The following is a 22746-nucleotide window of genomic DNA, read 5'->3' as shown; positions in this document are numbered from 1 at the left end:
CTAATGCTAGTGTAACTACTTTATACTTTTCTAATAATACTACATTCCACTACTCGTTTTGATTGCAATAGAAAAATAAAAAAGTGACTTAGTGGTAAGAGTATAGTTGTTTTTTCGGTAGATCCAACCCAGGATCTTATCCGAAAAAATGACATATGCTCTGACTGAACTAAAACCGATTTCCAATTAAGAGTATGATTACAAATTAGAGGCGGGGAATTAAAATTTTGATCCGTTAGTTTTGTTTTTTTGGATAATAACCTTGACTGGCCAACTCCTTTAGTCGCTATTACTAATAGCGACTTAAGGAGTTGACCAGTCAACTCATTCAGTCGCTGTTAGTAACAGCGACTTTAACCTTTAATTTTTTTTTTTTTTTGGAGAACTAAAGTAGCCGTTGGTAATTTAGAAAAATAGCCGTTAGGAACGTGAAAATAGCCGTTGTAATGATGTTCTATAAATAGCTCCATCATTTCCCATACTTCATTATACCCATTTTGCATCATTCTTCTTCTTTTCAATCAATTTTTAAAGGTAACATAAGGTATTATTGCCGGAAAAGCTATAGCCTCCTCATCCTCAACTGGAAAAGCTAACAAATCTCCACTCATATTGTACTTAAAACTTAAATTAACAGTACTTCTTGTAGTGTCAATGCCAATCTTAGAGCATATAAAATATTTAAATTCATTCAAATCCATGTATGAGTTGCATGCAAACAGTTTACGTCTTCCCCCAACATACTTAACATTGTTACTAGTTGATCGAATAGAACCATTCCAAAAGCATACAACGGTCACACGAAATGAATCCATTTCTACAACGCACATACAAACTCAACATCACCATCATGTTCATAAATATATGACCACTATACAATTTAAATTCAACAACAAATTCTCGAACAAAAAAAATTTAAAATAAAAACGTACCTTAATAAGCTGTAGATCAACAAAAATTAGTTAATTGCAAGCTTTTGAACCTACATTAATGTGAAAGTTGATTAAAATTCAGTAAAACCAAAATTGAAAAATAAACTCTAATTTTTCGAAAATATGAAAAAAAACACAAAAAAAAAAAATACCTTAGGTCGATGTAGGAAGATTACAGAACTAATTAGTGGTACAAACTTCAAATTTGATGACTTTAGTTGAAGGATTGAATGGATTTAAATGAAGGAATGAAGAAGAAGAAATCGTAAAAATTGAAGTAATGCGCAAACTGAAATGAGGAAGAAGGACTGGAAAAAATATAAACCCCAAAGTTGGGGTTTTTATTTTTTTTTTCTTCATTCGCTGTTACTAACAGCGACTTATCCAAACCACTGGTTTGGATGTATGGACGCTTATTTTGGGAAATAAGTTTTCACGGAGCTTATTTTGGGAAATAAGTTGTTTATTTGTCTTATTTTTTTCAAATTTTCACAAGTTCGCGGGTACAGTAAATGCTCGTGGACCACGACCAAGCCTAGTACATTTTTAGTATTGTCGGTTGGGCTTTAATTTGAAAATTTGAAATGAATAAGCTACTTTAGTAAAAAAAATTAAAGAATAAGCTTTGATAAAATTTATTTTCAAAAATAAGCGCCTTCAATCGCAAAGCTGAGGTTTGGATTAGTTCCCAGTAACTAACTGCGAACAAAAGTCAGTGGTCAAAAAAAAGTCAATACTTTGTTCGCAGTTAGTAACTGCGAACAAAGATTGACCCTGTTTGACCAGGGCTTCTTTTGTTCACATACCAGGTCAAATAAGGTCAAATTTTTTTTATTTGATTTATTTGCAATAAAGACATCATCATAAGTTATTACAAGTCAATGTATGTTATAGGCGGGATGATTCATCGCCAAAAATTCAAGCATTCATAAGTCATTGGATTGAGACTATAATAAACTAATAAACATTATGTACACAATAAAATATATACAAATGTTTAATATGATACAAATGTTCAACATATACATATGCCAATCAAAATATATACAACTCTAACCCTCATCACCCTCTTCCACCCTATGTAATTGAGATGGTCTCCTACGCCTCCTATGATAGTAAGAGGCGTTCGTGTGTCGATCTGGGAGGGAAGGTGACTGGTATTGTGATGGCTGGAATGGCCCAGCCTAGGAGGTCCCCGCACCATCATCGGGGTATGACAAGTCCCTCTCCTCCAAATGAACGTTTTGAGGAGGAGACGAGACGCACACCTCGCAAGTAGCCGGTGATGCCTCCTCAGCAACTTCCGGAATGAAGTGCTAGAACTATGTGCCAAGGAGTATGCCTTGCGCAATCTCCCAAACCGGCTCTTCGTGGCTAGAGCGGATCACGGCTGCACACCTTGTGCCTGCAGTCAATAGTTAGTTAAAATAATATTATATTATGTAAGTTGTAGTTTAAACAATTAAATATAGAAGAGTATTTACAAATTGGGTCATCGTCGGCGCAGCAGGTGCATACTGTGATGCAGCAATGATACCTCGTGGTGTCATCCATCGACGAGTGATGGAGAGGAACATTGATATGTAGTCGGCGGTAATAGGTGCGCCAGCAGCATCGATTGGCGCATCTTGGGCTAGCAGTTCCAGCCGATGATCCCAATGAGCGATGTGGCCCCCGTTAATCTCGCTCCAGTTCTTCGTACCTTGACCCTTGCGCGAACTGAGGTGCAACTCGGGTTCAGTGTCGCAAGGTGGTGGAATGCCCAGTACCAACCCATATTGGCGTAGTACACGCTTAGGTAGATGAACCTCGACTATGTCAAAGCATATGAGTGGCACAGAAGCCCTCCACGCATCTGACTGAATTCCCGAGTGCTCGAGTACAGCTGCGTATGCGTCGGCGGGGTACTTTAAGTCCGCAAATATACTTTTAGACGATAAACTTAAAGCAAAAGTTTCAGATTTTGGGACTTCAAAAGCCATCGACATTGAGGAAACTCATGTGACAACTCTCGTGTTGGGAACTTATGTGTAACGGCCCGGTTTAAGTGACCCGGAAAAAAAATCATATGAAAACATGATCCCGGTTCACAAACAGACACTAAAAATTTATTTTTCACTCGGATTGTCAACGTTCCAACGGTAAAGGAATATGGTCAACGCAGGAAAACAACGCCAAACAAGGAAAACAAGTCAGCGGAAGCCTTTACATACAACTCGAGAGCCTACCGGCCTCTAGACTAGCTAAAAAGTTGTACGAAATAAAAAGAAAATCGTCATAATCTTTCGTTTCATAAACGGAGTTATTTCGACTTATAAACTTATTACAAAATATAACTTAGTCTTGATGATTACGGGTTCTAAGCTGAGTCCTCACTCCAGCCCCCACCTGCAGTCAACCTACTGCACGTCGTATGATAACACGTAGCAGGTTCCAAAGAACAACCAATACACGTTAGAGACTTCATACATATATCAAACAGGTTGAATACAAGCAGATTGTTCATCCTAGCATGCATAGGCTCTATACATTTATTATTAATTAATCCCAACTTGTAACGTTGCCCGTCTGGTTCGGGTCGTTCAAGTATAAACCATTCATTATTAGATAATTTCAAACTTGTAACGTTGCACGTCCTGTTCGGGTCGTTCAAGTATAAAACCAATCCATTTGGTGGAATACACTTGGGAGAGCTAATCCCAAGGCAACCACCGACCTAAGACGTTGCCCGTCCTGTTCGGGTCGCCAAAGGCTAAAGTATGCATACCCCCATGGTGACTGTAATGATCCAAAACTGCCATGGGAACAATAATTATGATAATTCAAACCAAACGTTAACCCCTTTGGGTAACGAACATACAAATTTTCAATTTCCACTTTAACTTCTTTCAAATTATTTGGGATGTCTAATCCTTATGTGAATTACAATACATCAATTAGGAATAAAACAACACTACTTGCACAACCACATAAACAGTATGGTCTAAGCGTGTACCTTTAAACGCTGCAAACACACGTTGCTCAAGCACAATAAAAATTTCGCCCTCTTATAAATCGAGGTCCTAAATAACACACACAAAACGATCACATATTAGATCGTGTTTACACATTTAATCCACTCCATACCACTAAGATATCACTAAGACTTGATAATTTTAAATGTTTTCATCAAATTCCTAATGGTTCCAAATTGTAAACTTGAACTAGAAACTTAAATGATCGATTTAGACAGTTTAGAAAATTCAAATGAAAAATCCGACTTTGCCGTTGCGTTCGGAGCGCGTCAATTACCTTGGGTACCAAATTTCATAATTTCTAACATCCAATTACTATTTTCAATTATTTTAAGCGTTAAACAAGTTTTTGTTTTAACGCATCGGATACATAAACCAACAACGGAAATGACTAACGTTTCCGAATCGGCACCAATACCGAGACAGCAGCTGCTGTCCGGAACTCCCATTATGTTATTATTGTTATTATTATTATTTTATATATATTCGTACACAAAAACCCCATCATCAAAGCATAAGAGTCATCAAAATAAAAAGAATAGGCCCATCCATAAGATCTTCAAGAGACTTAAAACTCCACAAATTATGATAATTAAATTAAATACTTAATTCTCTTAACAAATTAAAATTTTGTAGAGAATCATAAAACAAAAATCATCCTTCTTAAATCAAGACATATATATAAATACACAATCCTTCAAGCAAATCCAATTTTGCTAAAGGATTTATAAATTATTAGATGACTACACTACTTGATCCATACCATTTAAATTCCTTCTAACAAATTGTAATTTAGTTAGAGAAATGTAAATCATAAAAGAAATTTATTTAAATATCAATATTAACTTAATTCTTTTAACAAATTAAACTTTGCTAAAGAATATAAATCAGAAACATAACTCAATCCTTTTAACAAAATTGAAGTTTATTAAAGGATTAGTAGAGAAAATTATATATAAAAGAAAATATATTCAATCCTCCTAAAAGTCATAGGATATCATCATACATAAAATATATTTCACCTTAGAAATGTTATGAATAAAATTAATTAATAACAATTCAACTAAACTTACCCCTTGAACAAAAGATTGAATTGAACAACAAAGTTTTTTTTTCTTTTGTAATGCCGAAAACAAGAGAAAAGGGAAAGAAGAAAACTTTTGTTTTTTTTTTTCTGATTTTTTTTTCGTACTCACTTCAAGGGTTAGAAAGGTAAGAGAATTCAAATGAGGCTTATGGAATTAAAAGAGGAGTAAGACCCACTTAAATTGCCATAACACACCATTATGAGAGGAGTTACAAAACTCCTCCCATTCACCCTCACAACCGGCCACCCCCCTCAATACCCTAACTTTTATTTTTTTAAAATTTAATTAACTAATTAAGTAATTATTATATTATTGTTAAAATAGAAAAGAAACGTCACGCGATAACCTCGTACGCGATAAAACTCGTTACCGTTAAAATTTAACTCACTTTATTTCTTGTAAATATCTATGTAAAATAATATAATTTAATAATACATATTTATTTTACTTTATTATGTTATTTTCTTAAACCCGATAAATTACGGGGTGTTACATTATGGTTATCAAGATCCGGAGTATACATTCAATGAAATCAATTTAGTGAGAAAAGCGATGTTTACAGTTTTGGCGTAGTTCTTGTTGAGCTCATTACCGGCAAGAAACTATTATGCCCAACTAAAGACGGAGGATGGATAAGTTTAGCAGTTGAATTTCTATTCCACATGGAAAACTCTCGTCTAAATGACATTTTGGATGCTCGAGTTTCAGATGAGGGAAAGGAAGAAGAGTTTGTAGCGGTTGCTAAGCTTGCACATAGATGTTTGAACATGGACGGGAAACAAAGGCCAACAATGAGAGAAATCGCGAAGGTGCTAGATGAGAGCAGATCGTCCCATTTGTTACATTCGACCGAACCAAATTCTATGGTTGGCAATGACAAGAGGGTGATGATGGAAATGAGTGATAAGGATAATAAACCTTCCTCAAGTTATACAAGCATGTTCTTTTCAGAATATGCTCCGAGTACTAACTCCATTGAGCTATCAACCATTTAGTCGCAGGCGGTTCTAGTTTTCTAGGCACGTTGGTGCTCAAGCCTATAGGGCCTATAAAATAAGAGGTCTTAAAAATTAATTAATATTAACTTTATTTATTTTTATTACATGCTTTTTTAGTTTGTATTTTTTAAAAATAAATCAGACATTAATAAATAGTAATTGTATATTTTTAGCGCACCCCAAGATTCATGATCTTTAATTGTATAATTCTGACTATAAACTAACCAACTCCCTTTTGTCCTAGTTCTGAAGGAGTGTAGAAAGTGCAGACACGGTTGTGATTATTTCGATCCTGTATTCAAACAAGTTCACTGCAAAAGGAATCCACTGTTCAAGTTGGGATCAGTACTTGGTAAGAACAAATGAATTTAGATTTTAACAAATTTATGTCTGTTTAACTGTTATTTAATTTGGCTTTACTCATTATAGGCTACCTGATGTTAATCTGCTAAAATGATAGCTAATTAGTAGGATTACTAGAATGAGTATGCTACAACACATTATTTGTCTTGCCTATGGAGTGTACTGGGTTATTTGTTTTTATTGGCAGGTCATTTTCGACCCAAAAGTCTTACTGACCACAACCTCCTTATCTCTTATGATTTGCCGTCATTCAACTCTCTCTATACCCTAATCATAGTTTTTATGAAAAGAATATATATATATATATATATATATATATATATATATATATATATATATATATATATATATATATATATATAGGAGGGATCCATTGAGAAGTGGTTGAAAATGAGAAGGGTAAGAAGGACTCTACACCCTTGATTTCACTAAAATAAAAAAATCTGTGGTCACGATTGAGCCAAAAACTCATAATTGTAAAAGTTACTATGTTACACAGAAAGGTAACTATGAAATAATTTTTAAAATGTTCTTAAATTTATAACATAGTATCCTTTTTTGTATATATAGTAACAAAAAAAAATCAAACAAAAATCCTTCTCACCCTTCTCATTTTAAAATCCTTCTCATTTGATCCTACATATATATATATATATATATATATATATATATATATATATATATATATATATATATATATATATATATATATATATATATATATATATATATATATATAATTATGATTATGATTATGATTATGATGAGAATTCAAAATATTATAACAAAGTAAAAGAGACGGACCAAAATAGAAACTGTGACATTCTCATGGGGACAGAATCCACAGATGGAGTATAAGTTAGGGTTTTAATATGACCACAAACTAATTGTCAAGGATATTGCATCCATATTGTGCAAAGCTCATTTTAAACAAGTTTAGTTCAGTTTCATGTATTTTACCAAATGACCATAGAATCTCCTATGGAAAAAATCTTTGCAAATATGATTTGTTGGGATGATTTATCCTACATCGATGAATTAAAGATGGCGTTTTGTAACAACTCGACTTACCGTTGACTGGGTAAACAGGGTCATCACTAAGTTCGTTTTCCAAGAAACTGAAATCACACTTCCAAAACTCAAGCAAAGGGGTCACAAGCTCTTCAACGTGACTATCTCAGCTAAATCCCAAAACCAACATCTAACTAATACACAAGATAATCATACAATTCTCTACAAGTCCGATATAACCAGCACAGCCAAAACAAATATACATTTATCCAAAATCCTAATACAAATCTACAAATTCCTACGTGCTCAGCTCAATATACATCCTTGGAACGCTATTCAACACCGCTAACCCATCGTTCCCGACCGGTTCCGATCTGTAATCAGACTAAAAGATGGAAACAACAGAGGATCAGATTAAACTGAGTGAGAAGCAACAATCCAAAACAATTAAACTTAACAATTCAAAACAATGGTTTAAAAGCAACATCAGTTTCCTAGATCTATGTGCGCACAGGGAGTCTAGTTTGAGAGGTGCCCCATAGCTCTAAGGCTATGTCGCTCTCGGGTGAAGCTAGTTAATATCTCAATGACAATTCGCTTCAAAAAAACAGGGAGTAGGGAACCATGTTCCTCAACTCCGTCAATGACCAGCTCGCAAGCCCGATCCATTGACCATATCAATCTCAGCATAATCATTCATAAACATTTATCACATTCATATAAATTTCACAAACTTTAAATAAACATTTTGCAAATGGTAGCCTGGCCAGACCCCTTTTTAAGGGACTGTTACTACTCACCAAAAGAACGCTTCAAGAAGCTAAGTCTGGTACTTCGTGATCACTAGAAGGGCTCCTCGATAATGTCGCCTCCTGAAGTATAACAAACATAGCATCACAACAAAGCATACGATACTACAACTAGGTTCATATAGCTCATTGCATCTCCTCCTAAGACCGCATCTTAGTTTCATCTTCTATTCTAATATTTTTAAATTCAAAGATTGCGCAAGTTCTAACTCTAACCCCCAAAAATCATAAAAAATTATATAACCATATTTAAAGCTAGCTTATGTTCTTGTAAAGATCGTACGTCTCCACAATCTCCTTTGCATTTCCAATTCAAACACTTCTATGCTCATCTAGACTCAAAACCAAGAAATCAATCAAGAATAACAAACTATCCAAAAAGAACACAACTAAGTTATCCATTCAACTAATATTTTCCGCACAAACCCAAGATACTCTCAAGAACAACCAATTGTATATATTCAAGGTCATATCCAACACTTACATTACCCAACTATTCAATTAATAACAACAACAAGATTTATCCACCATTAGCAATTTCACAAGAATCTCCTAATATTCAAGAACATCAAATTTCCATAATCTTTCTACATCTTATCATCTTATCGATATTCTAATCTTTGTATACTAATTAACATTTCCAACAAATTGCTTCAATATTCCACAATCTACCATTTATACATCATAAAACCCAAATGACATTTGATTTTAGAATTCTTCCTCAAAACTCCTCAATCACAATCTATTACCATCACATATCAATCATTACTGAATTCATTTAAATTAGATTAAAGTGAACACACACATACAATTATACTTGAGGTTTCCATAGATTTCTCAATTAAGAACTCATCTAATTAGGAATCCCGTAATGGTTTTAGGACACCTCTTAGTAAAACAGGCATAACTCACTCATACGGAAACCAAATGAGACGATTTAAGTGGCTACGCGACCATTACTCAGAGCTCTACTATTCTTATTAAGACACTAAAACCCAGAAACAATTAGAACGATCCCAAAATAGCCAAAACAGAAGGTTCGTTATGGATTTCCAAAACAGCCTGCTAGTATTTCACTATTTTGAACATAACTCTCTCATATAAACTCATTTTGGAGCGATTCAAGTGCCCACGTGATCGCGACTCGAAGCTCTAAAATCTCATGAAGACACCAAAACCCCAAAACGACTCTAACTATTTCAAAAACAGCAACACAAATTCGGACAGAACAAAACGGAACCTCATTGTCGATCTTTATGACAGTCTACTAGTATTTTGGACATAACTTTCTCATACGAACTCATCTCGGGGTGATTCAAGTGTCCACACGACCGCGACTCAAAGTTCTACAAATCTCAAGGAGATATAAGAACCCAAAAACAATCAGAACCATCCCCAAAACAGCCAAAACAGAAAGTTCAGTTTATGAACTGAAATTTCAGAATCCCAAATACTCAATTTGATAGTAAAACTTAAATAACCCAAATAACCAATTCTAATCAACACTAAAAACAACTCAATTACTAATTGAATCCATATACTCATCTTAAATTCAAGGTGATGCTTAAATTTGATTTAAAAACCTCAAATCAATTACAAAACTCTAACATTTAAATTGAAAACAAAACAACAAAAGAGGGAAAAGTGGTTACCAACAATAAAGGGAGGAGGAGAAGCGGTTGCTGTTGGTGGTGGAACTCATGGCTGGGCTTGGTTGTGCCGCCGCTGTGGGTGAGGGGAGTGGGACGTGAGAGAAGGGGAAGAAAGGGATTGAGAGTTTGAAGGTAAAAGATGATGAGGATGAAGAAAGAAATGGGGAAGGGTATGTCGGTTAGAAGGGAAAATAATGGGTTCATTTTTTAGCTTTGACCCGTTAAATTTTATTAAAGTCGTCTCATCGTAAAACAGTCTTATATAAGACATGCTGTAAGGGTATAATAAACGATTTACAAAATAAGAAAATGGGTAGTATGAATAAGGATTGCATTCGGGAATTTATTTTTCAATACTTTATTTAAATTTATTTTTATAAAGATAGGATAGTAATCAATTAATAAAATATAATCAAAATACACTTTTATCGAAGTACTCTTTATACGAATTTGATACATTAAATAAAATGTACCTCTTTCTTGAAAATGTTAACAAATCAAATACTTGAGTCGATATTATCAAAATAATAATATTATTACTCGAATTAACTTACTTAATAACCCCTAATCAGCTTAATAAACTTATAATTAAACTTTATTAAATGTAGTCTATTACACGTTTACACTTAAGTTATTGGAGCATTTACTCTCATTGCCATATGGTTTTGAGATGATATCTACTTGGCTTATGAATTGTGTCCACCTAATGTTTCCCTGATAATATGTTGGTACCGACAATAAATCTAGCTAAACTTAACATCTAATCTGATTTGATATATTTTCAGGATTTAGCTTAGGTATTGGCTTAGTGGTATTACTCCTAGGGAGTTATTGGCTCTACAAAGTGTTAAAAAAGAAGAAAGAAGTTAAGCGCAGATCTGAGTACTATAAGTGGAATGGTGGATTATTATTACAACAACAAATAGGTTATAGTAAGGGTGCTACCGAGAGATCAAAAGTTTTTCCGATCACAGAGTTAGAGAAGGCAACCGACAACTTCAACAAAAACCGAATCCTTGGGCAAGGTGGCCAAGGCACAGTTTATAAGGGGATGTTAAAGGATGGTCGAATAGTTGCCATTAAGAAGTCTAAAAAAGTAGATGAGAATCAGTTAGAACAATTTATCAATGAAGTTGTTATTCTGACTCAAATTAATCATCGAAACGTAGTGAAATTATTAGGGTGTTGTTTAGAGTCAGAAGTTCCTCTGCTTGTGTACGAGTTTATTCAGAATGGCACACTTTATGAGCATATTCATAGCGGAAGTGAAGATTTTCATATTACTTGGAAAATGCGTTTACAAATGGCAGCGGAATCAGCTGATGCTATAGCGTACTTGCATTCATCTTCATCTGCTCCTATATATCATAGAGATATTAAGTCCGCAAATATACTTTTAGACGATAAATTCAAAGCAAAAGTTTCGGATTTTGGGACTTCAAAAGCCATCGACATTGAGGAAACTCATGTGACAACTCTCGTGTTGGGAACTTATGGTTATCTAGATCCGGAGTACTTTCAATCAAATCAATTTAGTGAGAAAAGCGATGTTTACGGTTTTGGCGTAGTCCTTGTTGAGCTCATTACCGGCAAGAAACCATTATGCCCAACTAAAGACGGAGGATGGATAAGTTTAGCAGTTGAATTTCTATTTCACATGGAAAACTCTCGTCTAAATGACATTTTGGATGCTCGAGTTTCAGATGAGGGAGAGGAAGAAGAGTTTGTAGCGGTTGCTAAGCTTGCACATTGATGTTTGAAAATGGACGGGAAACAAAGGCCGACAATGAGAGAAATCGCGAAGGTGCTAGATGAGATCAGATCGTCCCATTTGTTACATTCGACCGAACCAAATTCTATGGTTGGCAATGACAAGAGGGTGATGATGGAAATGAGTGATAAGGAGAATAAACCTTCCTCAAGTTATACAAGCATGTTCTTTTCAGAATATGCTCCGAGTACTAACTCCATTGAGCTATCAACCATTTAGTCGCAGGCGGTTCTAGTTTTCTAGGCACGTTGGTGCTTAATCCCATAGGGCCTATAAAATAAGAGGTCTTAAATATTAATTAATATTAACTTTACTTATTTTTATTACGTTTTTTTTTAGTCTTGTATTTTTTAAAAATAAATCAGACATTAATAAATAGTAATTGTATATTTTTAGTGCACCCCAGGATTCATGATCTTTAATACTAGTGCTCATTCGACTCATCAGGTTAATTGTAGATTAGGTGTTTCGAGTTGGTTCAAAATCAAATCTTGTGTTTATGTTGGTTCTAAATAATTGTGATTTATTTTTAAATTTTAAATATTAGATCTGTTTTGAACACCTTTGATCATGAATATGATATATTGTCATGAATATATGAAACTTTGTAATGAATTTTTTGCGAGTAATTTGAACGTTTCAAAGTTTGTATTAAATTGAATTATCATCGGTAAACCAAACATCTCTAATTTAGTTTCCCTAATTACCCAAGTCTTAAATAATCTAACATATAACTCTCAAACTTTCACTATTAATTACACTCTTAACATTACTTTTTCACCTTCTGAGTTCTTGTTCATTCATTCATCCTCGATAAATAATAAATACATATCTTATTGTTCTAGTCACATTGGTAAACTAAAGATCTCTAATTCAACTTTTTCCTAATTACCCAAAAGTCTTCAATAATCTGATATGCAACCCTCTAACTTTCACTATTAATTACACTAAAAAAATACTTCTTCACTATCTTATTCATTGGTTCATCTAACCTCTATAAATACCCATCTTATTTTTGTAGTACATCATCTCACATAAACACATATACATTGTCTTTACTCAACCACAAAAATGGGGCGTAATAACAAGCAAAACTCAAGCAGCAACAACCATTCATCAATCAAACCACAAACAACCAAGTCCCTTGTTTCGACAAGCTCATTGGACATTCAACCAATTTCATTACTTCCCCCTCCAGTCCACCACCCATTATTTCATCGTACAATGATCGTATTCGACCCCTCCTAGATGCTGTCGAAAAACTTCGAAACCTTAAAGTCATGAAGGAAGGCATTCAGCTTCCTGCAATTGTTCGTAGGAGATCAGTCTTCTGGCAAGTCTAGTGTTCTAGAATCATTAGCTGGCATTAGTCTTCCGAGAGGGCAGGGGATTTGTCCCCGTGTACCACTTATCATGAGGCTGCAACATCAGCCTAACCCATACCCTGAACTCTTCCTTGAGTATATGGGTAAAACTGTGGAGACTGATGAATCGAATGTCTCTGAGGCTATTAACTTAGCTACCCGAGAGATTGCTGGTAATGCTTAGGGGATATCCAATTCTCCTATAACTTTAATAGTGAAGAAAAATGGTGTTCCGGATTTAACCATGGTTGATCTTCCTGGGATCACTCGGGTTCCAGTTCATGGACAACCCGAAAACATATATGAACAAATTAGAGATATAATTATGGAGTATATTACCCCTGAAGAGAGTATTATACTGAATGTTTTATCAGCGACTGTTGATTTTTCAACTTGTGACTCGATTATGATGTCGCAGAGTGTCGACAAAACTGGGCATAGAACATTAGCTGTGGTAACTCACGATAATGTAAGTATCGGTCTTGGGTATGTTTGTGTTTGAAACAGGGTTGGGGAAGAATCTTATGAAGATGCACGGTTAGAAGAGGAGAAATTGTTTGATACCCACAATCTTTTATCAAGGATTGATAAATCAATTGTTGGTTTTCCTGTTTTAGCTCAAAGATTAGTTAATATTCAAGCTGCTATAATTGCTAAATGTTTGTCTAATATAGTTAAGCAAATTAATAACAAGATGAACATAAATATGACTGAGCTTAACAAGTTACTGAAGAATATATCTTCAGTACCAGAGGCTACTGCAGTGTTCATGCAGGTTATGGGGTTAGTTAAGGAATCTCTTAGAAAGATACTTATCAGAGGTGAGTATGATGAGTATCCCGAAGACTTAAGCATGCATTGTATTGCTCATTTGGCGGAGATGTTAGATGAATTATCCACAACAACAAAGATATTTGGGAATGATGATAATGAATTGAAGTTGGGAAATTTTTTAATGGATGAAATTCGAGTTCTTGAAGAAGCAAAGGGAATCGGGCTACCCAATTTTCTTGCTCGATCATCGTTTCTTACTGTATTTCAAGGGAAAGTACAGAGGATCTCACATACTCCTGTTCAATTTATGATCAAAGTTTGGAATTACATCGAGGGTGTTGTTTTTACTGTCTTGGCTCATCATTGTGAAAATTACCCTTCATTGCAGAGCACGAGTAAACGAGCTGCAGGAAACCTGATTTCTCGTATGAGAGATGAGTCAGTACTTCGTGTGAAGGAGATAGTTCAGATGGAAAAGTTTGCTGATTATACTTGTGACCCAGAATACTTATCTTATTGGACTCGACTTATGTGGAGGCAGGATATGTTTAGGAAAATTGTGGAAGGCAGTTTATTTGATGATAATAATGTAAAGATAACAACAATGGAAATTGAAGGGCTGGGAAAAGTTGATCTTGTTCATTTGGAAAAGTACAAACATCTTGCACAAGAGGCTTTTGACATGAAGATGAGAATAATTTCGTATTGGAAAATTGTTCTTAAATGAATGGTCGATTCTATGGCATTGTATTTGTTATTCAGCATTCGGATGTTGGTGAATAATAATTTGGAGTTTGAGATTATCGAAGAAATGATTGGTTATGGAGGAGGGCTTGAGAGGATGCTGGATGAGTCGCCATTGGTTGCTGAAAACCAGAGAGGTTGATGATGAGTATTAAGCTGCTTAAGGAATCGAATGCTGTTCTAGCCAAGATCATGGACATGATTGCAGTTATTGAGTGATTGAGTTTTGGTATGAAATGAGATGTCGGCAAAATTATGTCAATGGCCTGTTTTGATCTTTTGGTTGTATTGAATGGTTTGTCATGGAACTTTTTATAAATTTTCTTGTCTTCTATTTTAAATGTATGGTTGTTAAATCATACATCTTTTGGGTTATATTTAGCCATTTTTACTATCTAATATATCTATAATGGTGAAATTACTTTAAAAGTCTAGAATCTAATCTTAAATAATAAAAATAACATCAAAATAACACCGCATTATAAAATTAATATGATAATTTCAAACCAACTAACTATAACATACCATTTTTCGTAAGTTCTAAGTAAAAATTATACAAACTATATACAACGCACTTGACACTACTTAGAGTCTTAGACAGTCATTCATTATCAAAACCATCAAACTATTAGCATCTGATAGTACTTATACAGTCATATATAATGTAAAAACATGCTCAGAATAGAAAGCATAGCTAGTTATATGAAAGATTCTTGCATCATAAGGTGTGTCCCTTAAATTGAATGGAGGAAGATCCTAGGCCAAAATCAGAGAAGAACATATTTGTTGTTGAAGAGCCAATATGCTTATCACTGTATGTTGCCATCAAAACTCCCTTGCCAGCCATAGAATCGGATTCTCTTGTATCGGGCACATGTGAAGATGATCTAATCTCATCTAGTACCATCGCGACTTCTCTCATAGTAGGCCTTTCTTTCCCGTTCATCTTCAAGCATTGTCTTGCAAGCTTAGCAAAGGCAACAAATTCTTCTTCATTTCCCTCTTCCAAAATTCGAGCATCTAAAATATCAAAGAGACGAGAATTTTCCATGTGGAAAAGAAATTCAACTGCTAAGCTTATCCATCCTCCGTCTTTGGTTGGGCAAATTGGTTTTTTGCCGGTGATAAGCTCAACAAGAACTACACCAAAACTGTAAACATCGCTTTTTGCAGTGAATTGATTCGACTGAAAGTACTCAGGATCGAGATAACCATAAGTACCGATTACACAAGTAGTCACATGAGTTTGCTCTATTTCAATGGATTTTGAGGTACCAAAATCGGACACTTTTGCTCTGTATTTGGAATCCAGGAGTATATTTGCGGACTTGATATCTCTATGATATATAGGAGACGATGAAGATGAATGCAGGTATGCTATCGCATCCGCTGATTCTGCTGCCATTTGTAAACGCATTTTCCAAGTAACATGACAATCTTCACTTCCAACATGGATATGCTCATAAAGTGTTCCATTTTGAACAAACTCGTATAAAAGCAAAGGGACTTCTGTCTCTAAACAACAACCTAGCAACTTCACCACATTCCGATGATTAATTTGGGACAGAATAACAACTTCATTAACAAATTGTTCTAATTGACTCTCGTCTACTTTCTTAGACTTCTTAATGGCAACTATTCTACCATCCTTTAACATTCCCTTATAAACTGTGCCTTGGCCACCTTGCCCAAGGATTCGTTTTTTGTTGAAGTTGTCGGTTGCCTTCTCCAGCTCTGTGACCGGAAAAATTCTTGTTTTTTGGGTAGTACCCTCAACGGAACCTATTTGTTGTTGCAACAACAAGCCCCCATTTCTTTTGAAGTAATCAGATTTGCGCTTAGCTTCTTTGTTTCTCTTTACTATTCTATAGAGCCAATAACAACCTAGGAGCATTACCATTAATCCCAAACCTAAGCTGAATCCTGGAAAAAAAAAACAGGTAAAAAAAGTTCAAGATCAATAAAACTAGCCATCACTTAGCACATGATGTAATGTTGAGAAAGAATCAGTGGTTCATCTTAGTTTTATTGAACAATAACTTAGAATAAGTGCTTTTCAACAACTAAATAAGAAAAAAGGCATGAAAACAACACATTCATTTTTAGTTCAAATTTTTGAACAACAACTGTTGCAAGTAGTGAAGAAAAATATAATTGAGATGACTGTATGACTGCTCTTATGTTAAGCTTGCACTAAACTGAAAGATTAGAAATCTTAGAGTTCATTCCGGTCTCCAATTGAATTAAGCTGATCTTAAATGTATGAAGTAAAAAAAAAGTTTTGGAAAATATACTAAAAAGTTCTTACCAAGTACAGGTCCCCGCTTAAAGATTGGATACTTGTCACAGTAATAATGTCTAGATCCATCAGATTCATCCCAAGCTATCTTACACCGATGTATGCAGCTCCTACATTCCCTTACAACTAGGACAAAAAGGAAATGATTTTCCTCAAAAAGCATGGAGTTGAAGAAAAATTCTCATCATTGAGATTACGGATGGTCATGGAGCGGGTCTAGTCAGACCCGGACCCAGACCCGGACCCAGACCCTTTTATTTTTTATGGATCCAGACCCGGATCCGAACTCTAAGGGTCCAAAATTTTCAGACTCAGACTCAAATCCTACGGATCTGACGTGTCTAGGGTTCTTAATGAGTCTTATACAAAGCCTATTTGATTTATCAAAATTGAACTTTTTGCGAGACTTTTTGTATTTTATAAGCAACTTATTATCGTATTACAAACACTTGTTCGAGTCCATAGAATTCAAATACATAATATATTAATAATGAGAAAGAAAAAGTCAGGGTTACTGGACACTGGTACTGCGGTAGTGTAGTGCCTTACTAGTTACTAGATTGAGATTAATGAGAAGGCAAATTAAGCAATCAATATTCAAGACATTATATATTAATAATAAAAAAATTAATATTGAAATTTAGAAATCAGAAATTCATAATATAAAATTTAGGACTCGGACCCGGACCCGTCAAATATTTTTTGGATTCAGATCCGATCCAGATCCGATGGGTCTCAAAAATTAAGACCCAAACTCTTGAAAAAGGGGCGGGTTCAGAGCGGATCCAACAGGATACTGGACTCATGACCATCCCTTTGAGATGATAATTAAATGATAGAGGAAATAGCTTTTTACATTGGCATCCTTCGGGAAGATACGGGCTACCTTCATAATAATCATCACATCCACCTAAGGAAAATCTTTAGAGTGCAACCGTTGCAAAGGAGTTGGATCTGGGGCAGACCATTCCAATACCATTGAGACTGTGCTATCAGCAGAATTGTTCACTGAGTGGCGGTCAGTTAATCCTGCTCTCATCTCACACGCAGAAGAATCTGCTTCATAATCGACGTCTAGCTCATAGAAATCGAGACCTTCATAAACACGACCCATTGTATTATATGTTCTAAAAGAAGCTTGACAACATCCAATCCCATAGCAGTCCTTGGTAGCAATGTCAACAGCTTCATTGACACATACGGCAGCACACCCGGTCAAGATGTTTCTACTCCTATTCTTCAAGACAACACTGCCACCACAGCCATCCACCACAAGAACATTATACCAAGTAGAAAAACGATATGGACTCCCACGAAAGTCAACGCTATATTTAGATTTACACACATCCTGGAGAGTAACCCCTACTATTAATATTTGGTTGATTTCCATCGCAATTTCAGATGTACGTGCATTCTTGCCCCACCAATTTATATCCTTAACTTCAAGATTGAACTTCTGCAAGAATGGTTTGGGAGTACCAAATGAAGCATTATCACAAGTTATCTCGTAAGACTCATTGTGAAAACAATTTTTTGCACCAAATCCAAAAGGAAACGGAATTTTAATGTTCCCACATTGGTCTTGGCATCCCGGCTTTGCAATGGCTGGATAAGAGGATGATGCTGTCAACTGCAAATGCCATGTTGGGTACAACAGCACGAAGAGCAGAAGGATACAGGACATCACGAGTGTGTATGTTTGTATTGTACAGATTTCTTAATGTTTTCTCTATTAGGAGTATTTATTCTCCCTCCCTTACAATATAATTAGCAACAAATTACTTTTAAAGTAGTCAGTTATGACTTTTCAAAGGATAATAAATTGATGTTACGCGGGTCTCCTATTTTCCTTTTCTTATTTAATACAAAGACTTGAATCCTTAAGACTATTCCAAATCATCGCATTTCTCAACCCGTGTCTTTCACTGCTGCTTATAATTAAGAAAATTAAGGACATAGGAAGAGTATTGATTACTTGGTGGTCTATGAATTACATCACCTAATAAGCCTAAGGTAATTGATTAGAGCCCCTAATTAAATCGAGGATAATTTGAAATTAGAAACCTTAATGGAAAATCGAGAAATTGTGCAAACAATTAATCAATAAAGCAAGATAACAAAACTAACATGGTTCACTCAGTGTGAGTTACATCCACACCTACCCTTTTTATTTTATTGATAAAACAAAAACTTTCTTTAGCTTTAATGACTTACAGTGTGTGTTTTGGGATTTTGGGGAAAGAATAGAGATTATAGAAAGATCATAAGGATTCGACTAAAAATGTGAATTGAATTTAACTAACTAATGTAATTTGTGATTATTTATAGTACATAATTACAATTATACACATTAGATCCTACTCCTAAAACAGAGCAATAATCGTAATTGAAATAACAAATTTGGCATCAGATCAACAGCCGAAGTCAAATCAGCTTTCCTGTGGGCTATGGCCATCAAGGAAACCAAACCCTGCTTTTTCCTCCGGAAAACATCCAAATTGATTTTTCAACCCTTCTTTTAATCAATTCTTTTGGATCCACTTTTATTCTCGACATTTTCTAGTGGTGTCGCAATTGTCCCATGTCCATGAGAAACTTCCATAGAATCACTATAGATTAAGTGATCAAGAAGTACCTTTCACTGTCAGTTACCAGAAATTAGTGGCATGCCTTCACTGTCTATATTATAAGGACTATTATACTCCATGATCACAAACTCGCTCTTTGAACATTTTGATGCTGTTGGCTTGGACATATGGGGAGATCTGATTGCTTCAAGTAGGACAACGATTTCTCTCATTGTGGGCCGCTGTTTTCCATTCATATTCAGGCATTGCCTTGCAAGGTTAGCAACTGCTATTAACTCATCTTTCTTGGCCTCTTCAGAAATTCGAGGGTCCAAATTATCTAACAGACAAGAATTTTCCATTTGAAAGAGGAATTCAGTAGCCAAGCTCATCCACCCACCAGATGTAGTGGGGAAAACCGGTTTTTTCCCTGTTAAGAGTTCGACAAGAACTACTCCAAAACTATAAACATCACTTTTTTCAGTAAACTGATTTGATTGAAAATACTCGGGATCCAAATAACCATATGTGCCTTGAACACATGTCGTAACATGTGTTTGCTCAATGGTAATAGCCCTCGAAGTTCCAAAGTCTGAAACTTTTGCCCTGTATTTGTCATCTAAAAGTATATTGGAGGACTTAATGTCTCTATGATATATTGGAGCAGAAGCAGAAGAATGTAGATATGTTAGAGCACTAGCTGATTCGGAAGCAATTTGTAAGCGCATTTTCCAAGTAATATGAAAATCTTCACTTGGGTCATGAAGATGTTGGTACAATGTTCCATTTACGATGAACTCATAAACAAGCAATGGAACTTCTGTCTCTAAACAACATCCCAGTAATTTGACCACACTCCGGTGATTGACAAGAGAAAGAATAACCAATTCATTAATAAATTGTTCCAACTGGTTCTTGTCAACCACTTTAGACTTCTTAATGGCAACAATGCTTCCATCCACTAACATTCCTTTGTAGACGGTACCTTGTCCTCCTTGGCCAAGTATTCTGTCTTCACTAAAATTGTTCGTCCCTTTCTCCAACTCGCTGAGAGTAAAAATTGTAGTTTTATCAACAACACCATCTCTAGAAGATATTTGCTGCTGCAATAGTAAACCACCATTTCTCTTAAAGTATTTAGCTTTTTGCTTAACTGCTTTTATCCTTTTTCCAAATCTGTAAAGCCAATAACAACCTAGGAGTAAAATCACGGATCCTGTGCTTATGCTGAATCCTGAAATAAGTACCATATACATATTAACATCGAGAAGGGCTTTTGAGTGTGACCAGGTGACAGTTTGAGCAATTCCATTTTTATTTTCAGTGAGCGAATTGGGAAAATTTTAGTAACTTTCAAAGTACTTACCAAGAATAGATGACCGTTTATGCAAATGATGCTTCTCACAATAATAATAACCAGCTCTAGTTGTTTCATTCAAAAAACAACCATATTTGCACTTCTGGCATTCTTTCACCACTACAACAATACAGAATTAATCAACTTTTTTGTTCTGAAGAAGAACAATTGGTTATAAAGAACACATAAAATGTTACTAGGGAACTTACATTGGCATCCATTCGGAAGATAAGGGTTTCCTACATAGCCGTGGTAGTCCGAACACGAACAGCTTTGAGTGCCGTCTTGGTAGTCAACACAAGAAAAAGTATCAGATGGTGCAATATCAACAGTTCTCCATTCTAATACCGTTGGAAATAATTTAGGACTTGAAATATTCCCAGAGAAATTTATCATGGAGTGAATATGAAGCAAGCCTGCAGCCACATTGCAAGTCTGGGAACTCGACACAATCTCATAAAAATCAAGATCTCTTTCTATATTTTCATCAAGGGTAGCCTTGCAGCCTTCAATCCCAAAATAGTTGCTACTTTTTGTCATAGAAGTATCATTCATGCACATTGAAGCACATCCAGTCACAATATCCCCATCCCTATTCTTCAATACAGCATTAACACCACAGCCGCTCACTGCAAAAACATTATGCCGTCTTGAATAGCGATACGGACTATTTTGGAGGTCAACCGACTCAGTAGCATCACCACCATGACTTCTACATATATTTTGAAGGATGTTCCCCACTAAAAGAATTTGCACAGCTTCCTCCTCATCACTAAGTGCGTGTCCTTGTGAATTTCTGCCAGACCAATTTATGTCCAATATCTCAAGATTAAAATGATACAAGAATGGTTTAGGGGGAGAAAAAGAAGTGTTACAAATGATTGCATAGGATTCATTATAATAGCAGCCAGCACCAATCCCAAAGGGATGTGGAATCCTGACATTACCACAATGATCTGAGCAATTAGGCTTTGCAATAGGTGAAGTTCTCTTCAAGGAGGATGAAGAAACAGTTAGCTGTAATAGTGATTGCAGCTTCAACAACAGCAAAAACAGTGATATTATCATTGTTTTATGTTTGTATTGCATAAATTTATTCCTTATACTTATAAAATGATGGTTGGTCCAACTCCAAACTATGCAGGTATGTAAAGTTTTTATTTTTTTTCCAAAGACTATTATCTGAGTGTTTCTACATCTTGGGAGCTCTAATCAACTAATTTTTATCAAAAAGAATTGAGTCGAAAGTCTTGGCAACTTTTCCAAGTCTTCTCTTCTCCCCTTCAACCACGCTATCAATTTCGTCTTCTGCAAAATCTATAATTAGTAAGACCCATGGAGAAAAACTGGTCCATTGTAGAAACACCCAATCACAGACCTTTATAATGATCTTTCTCACATTAACAACCTAATGCTAGTGTAACTACTTTATACTTTTCTAATAATACTACATTCCACTACTCGTTTTGATTGCAATAGAAAAATAAAAAAGTGACTTAGTGGTAAGAGTATAGTTGTTTTTTCGGTAGATCCAACCCAGGATCTTATCCGAAAAAATGACATATGCTCTGACTGAACTAAAACCGATTTCCAATTAAGAGTATGATTACAAATTAGAGGCGGGGAATTAAAATTTTGATCCGTTAGTTTTGTTTTTTTGGATAATAACCTTGACTGGCCAACTCCTTTAGTCGCTGTTACTAATAGCGACTTAAGGAGTTGACCAGTCAACTCATTCAGTCGCTGTTAGTAACAGCGACTTTAACCTTTAATTTTTTTTTTTTTTGGAGAACTAAAGTAGCCGTTGGTAATTTAGAAAAATAGCCGTTAGGAACGTGAAAATAGCCGTTGTAATGATGTTCTATAAATAGCTCCATCATTTCCCATACTTCATTATACCCATTTTGCATCATTCTTCTTCTTTTCAATCAATTTTTAAAGGTAACATAAGGTATTATTGCCGGAAAAGCTATAGCCTCCTCATCCTCAACCGGAAAAGCTAA

General features: G+C 35.2%; 1 protein-coding gene, 1 long non-coding RNA gene and 3 pseudogenes across 2 annotated transcripts; 2 read left to right on the top strand and 3 right to left on the bottom strand.

Annotated features, from left to right (window-relative positions):
• The first annotated feature begins 4333 nt into the window (after window positions 1-4333).
• LOC130797114 (wall-associated receptor kinase-like 10) lies at window positions 4334-11993 on the top strand (annotated as a pseudogene).
• Window positions 7162-10039, bottom strand: LOC130796973 (uncharacterized). Its single transcript, XR_009038779.1, has 3 exons — window positions 9868-10039; window positions 8207-8278; window positions 7162-7791 (listed from the first exon to the last, which is right to left on the bottom strand). It is a non-coding gene; the product is annotated as an uncharacterized LOC130796973 (long non-coding RNA).
• Window positions 11994-12049: 56 nt separating the features above from the next.
• LOC130797112 (dynamin-related protein 4C-like) lies at window positions 12050-14763 on the top strand (annotated as a pseudogene).
• A 269-nt stretch (window positions 14764-15032) lies between these two features.
• Window positions 15033-19274, bottom strand: LOC130797111 (wall-associated receptor kinase-like 8; annotated as a pseudogene).
• Window positions 19232-21832, bottom strand: LOC130796972 (wall-associated receptor kinase-like 8). The gene is made up of 3 exons (XM_057659436.1): window positions 20953-21832; window positions 20753-20863; window positions 19232-20620 (listed from the first exon to the last, which is right to left on the bottom strand). Exons 1-3 carry the CDS (start codon window positions 21830-21832, stop codon window positions 19464-19466), a joined length of 2148 nt encoding a protein of 715 aa, XP_057515419.1. The 3' UTR covers window positions 19232-19463.
• Between the last annotated feature and the right edge of the window lie 914 nt (window positions 21833-22746).

Source organism: Amaranthus tricolor, chromosome 12 (genome assembly GCF_026212465.1).
Source record: "Amaranthus tricolor cultivar Red isolate AtriRed21 chromosome 12, ASM2621246v1, whole genome shotgun sequence".
NCBI classification, from domain to species: domain Eukaryota; kingdom Viridiplantae; phylum Streptophyta; class Magnoliopsida; order Caryophyllales; family Amaranthaceae; genus Amaranthus; species Amaranthus tricolor.
The sequence above is the reverse complement of the archived record's forward strand: the minus strand, read 5'-3'. Positions and strand labels throughout refer to the sequence as shown.

Excerpts from the sequence above, each read along its gene's own strand:
- LOC130796972 (XM_057659436.1), bottom strand. The coding sequence starts at position 21,832 with ATGCAATACAAACATAAAACAATGATAATATCACTGTTTTTGCTGTTG. Across the intron at positions 20,864-20,952 it reads TCTTCCGAATGGATGCCAAT|TGGTGAAAGAATGCCAGAAG; the intron begins GTAAGTTCCCTA and ends GTATTGTTGTAG. Across the intron at positions 20,621-20,752 it reads TAAACGGTCATCTATTCTTG|GATTCAGCATAAGCACAGGA; the intron begins GTAAGTACTTTG and ends TACTTATTTCAG.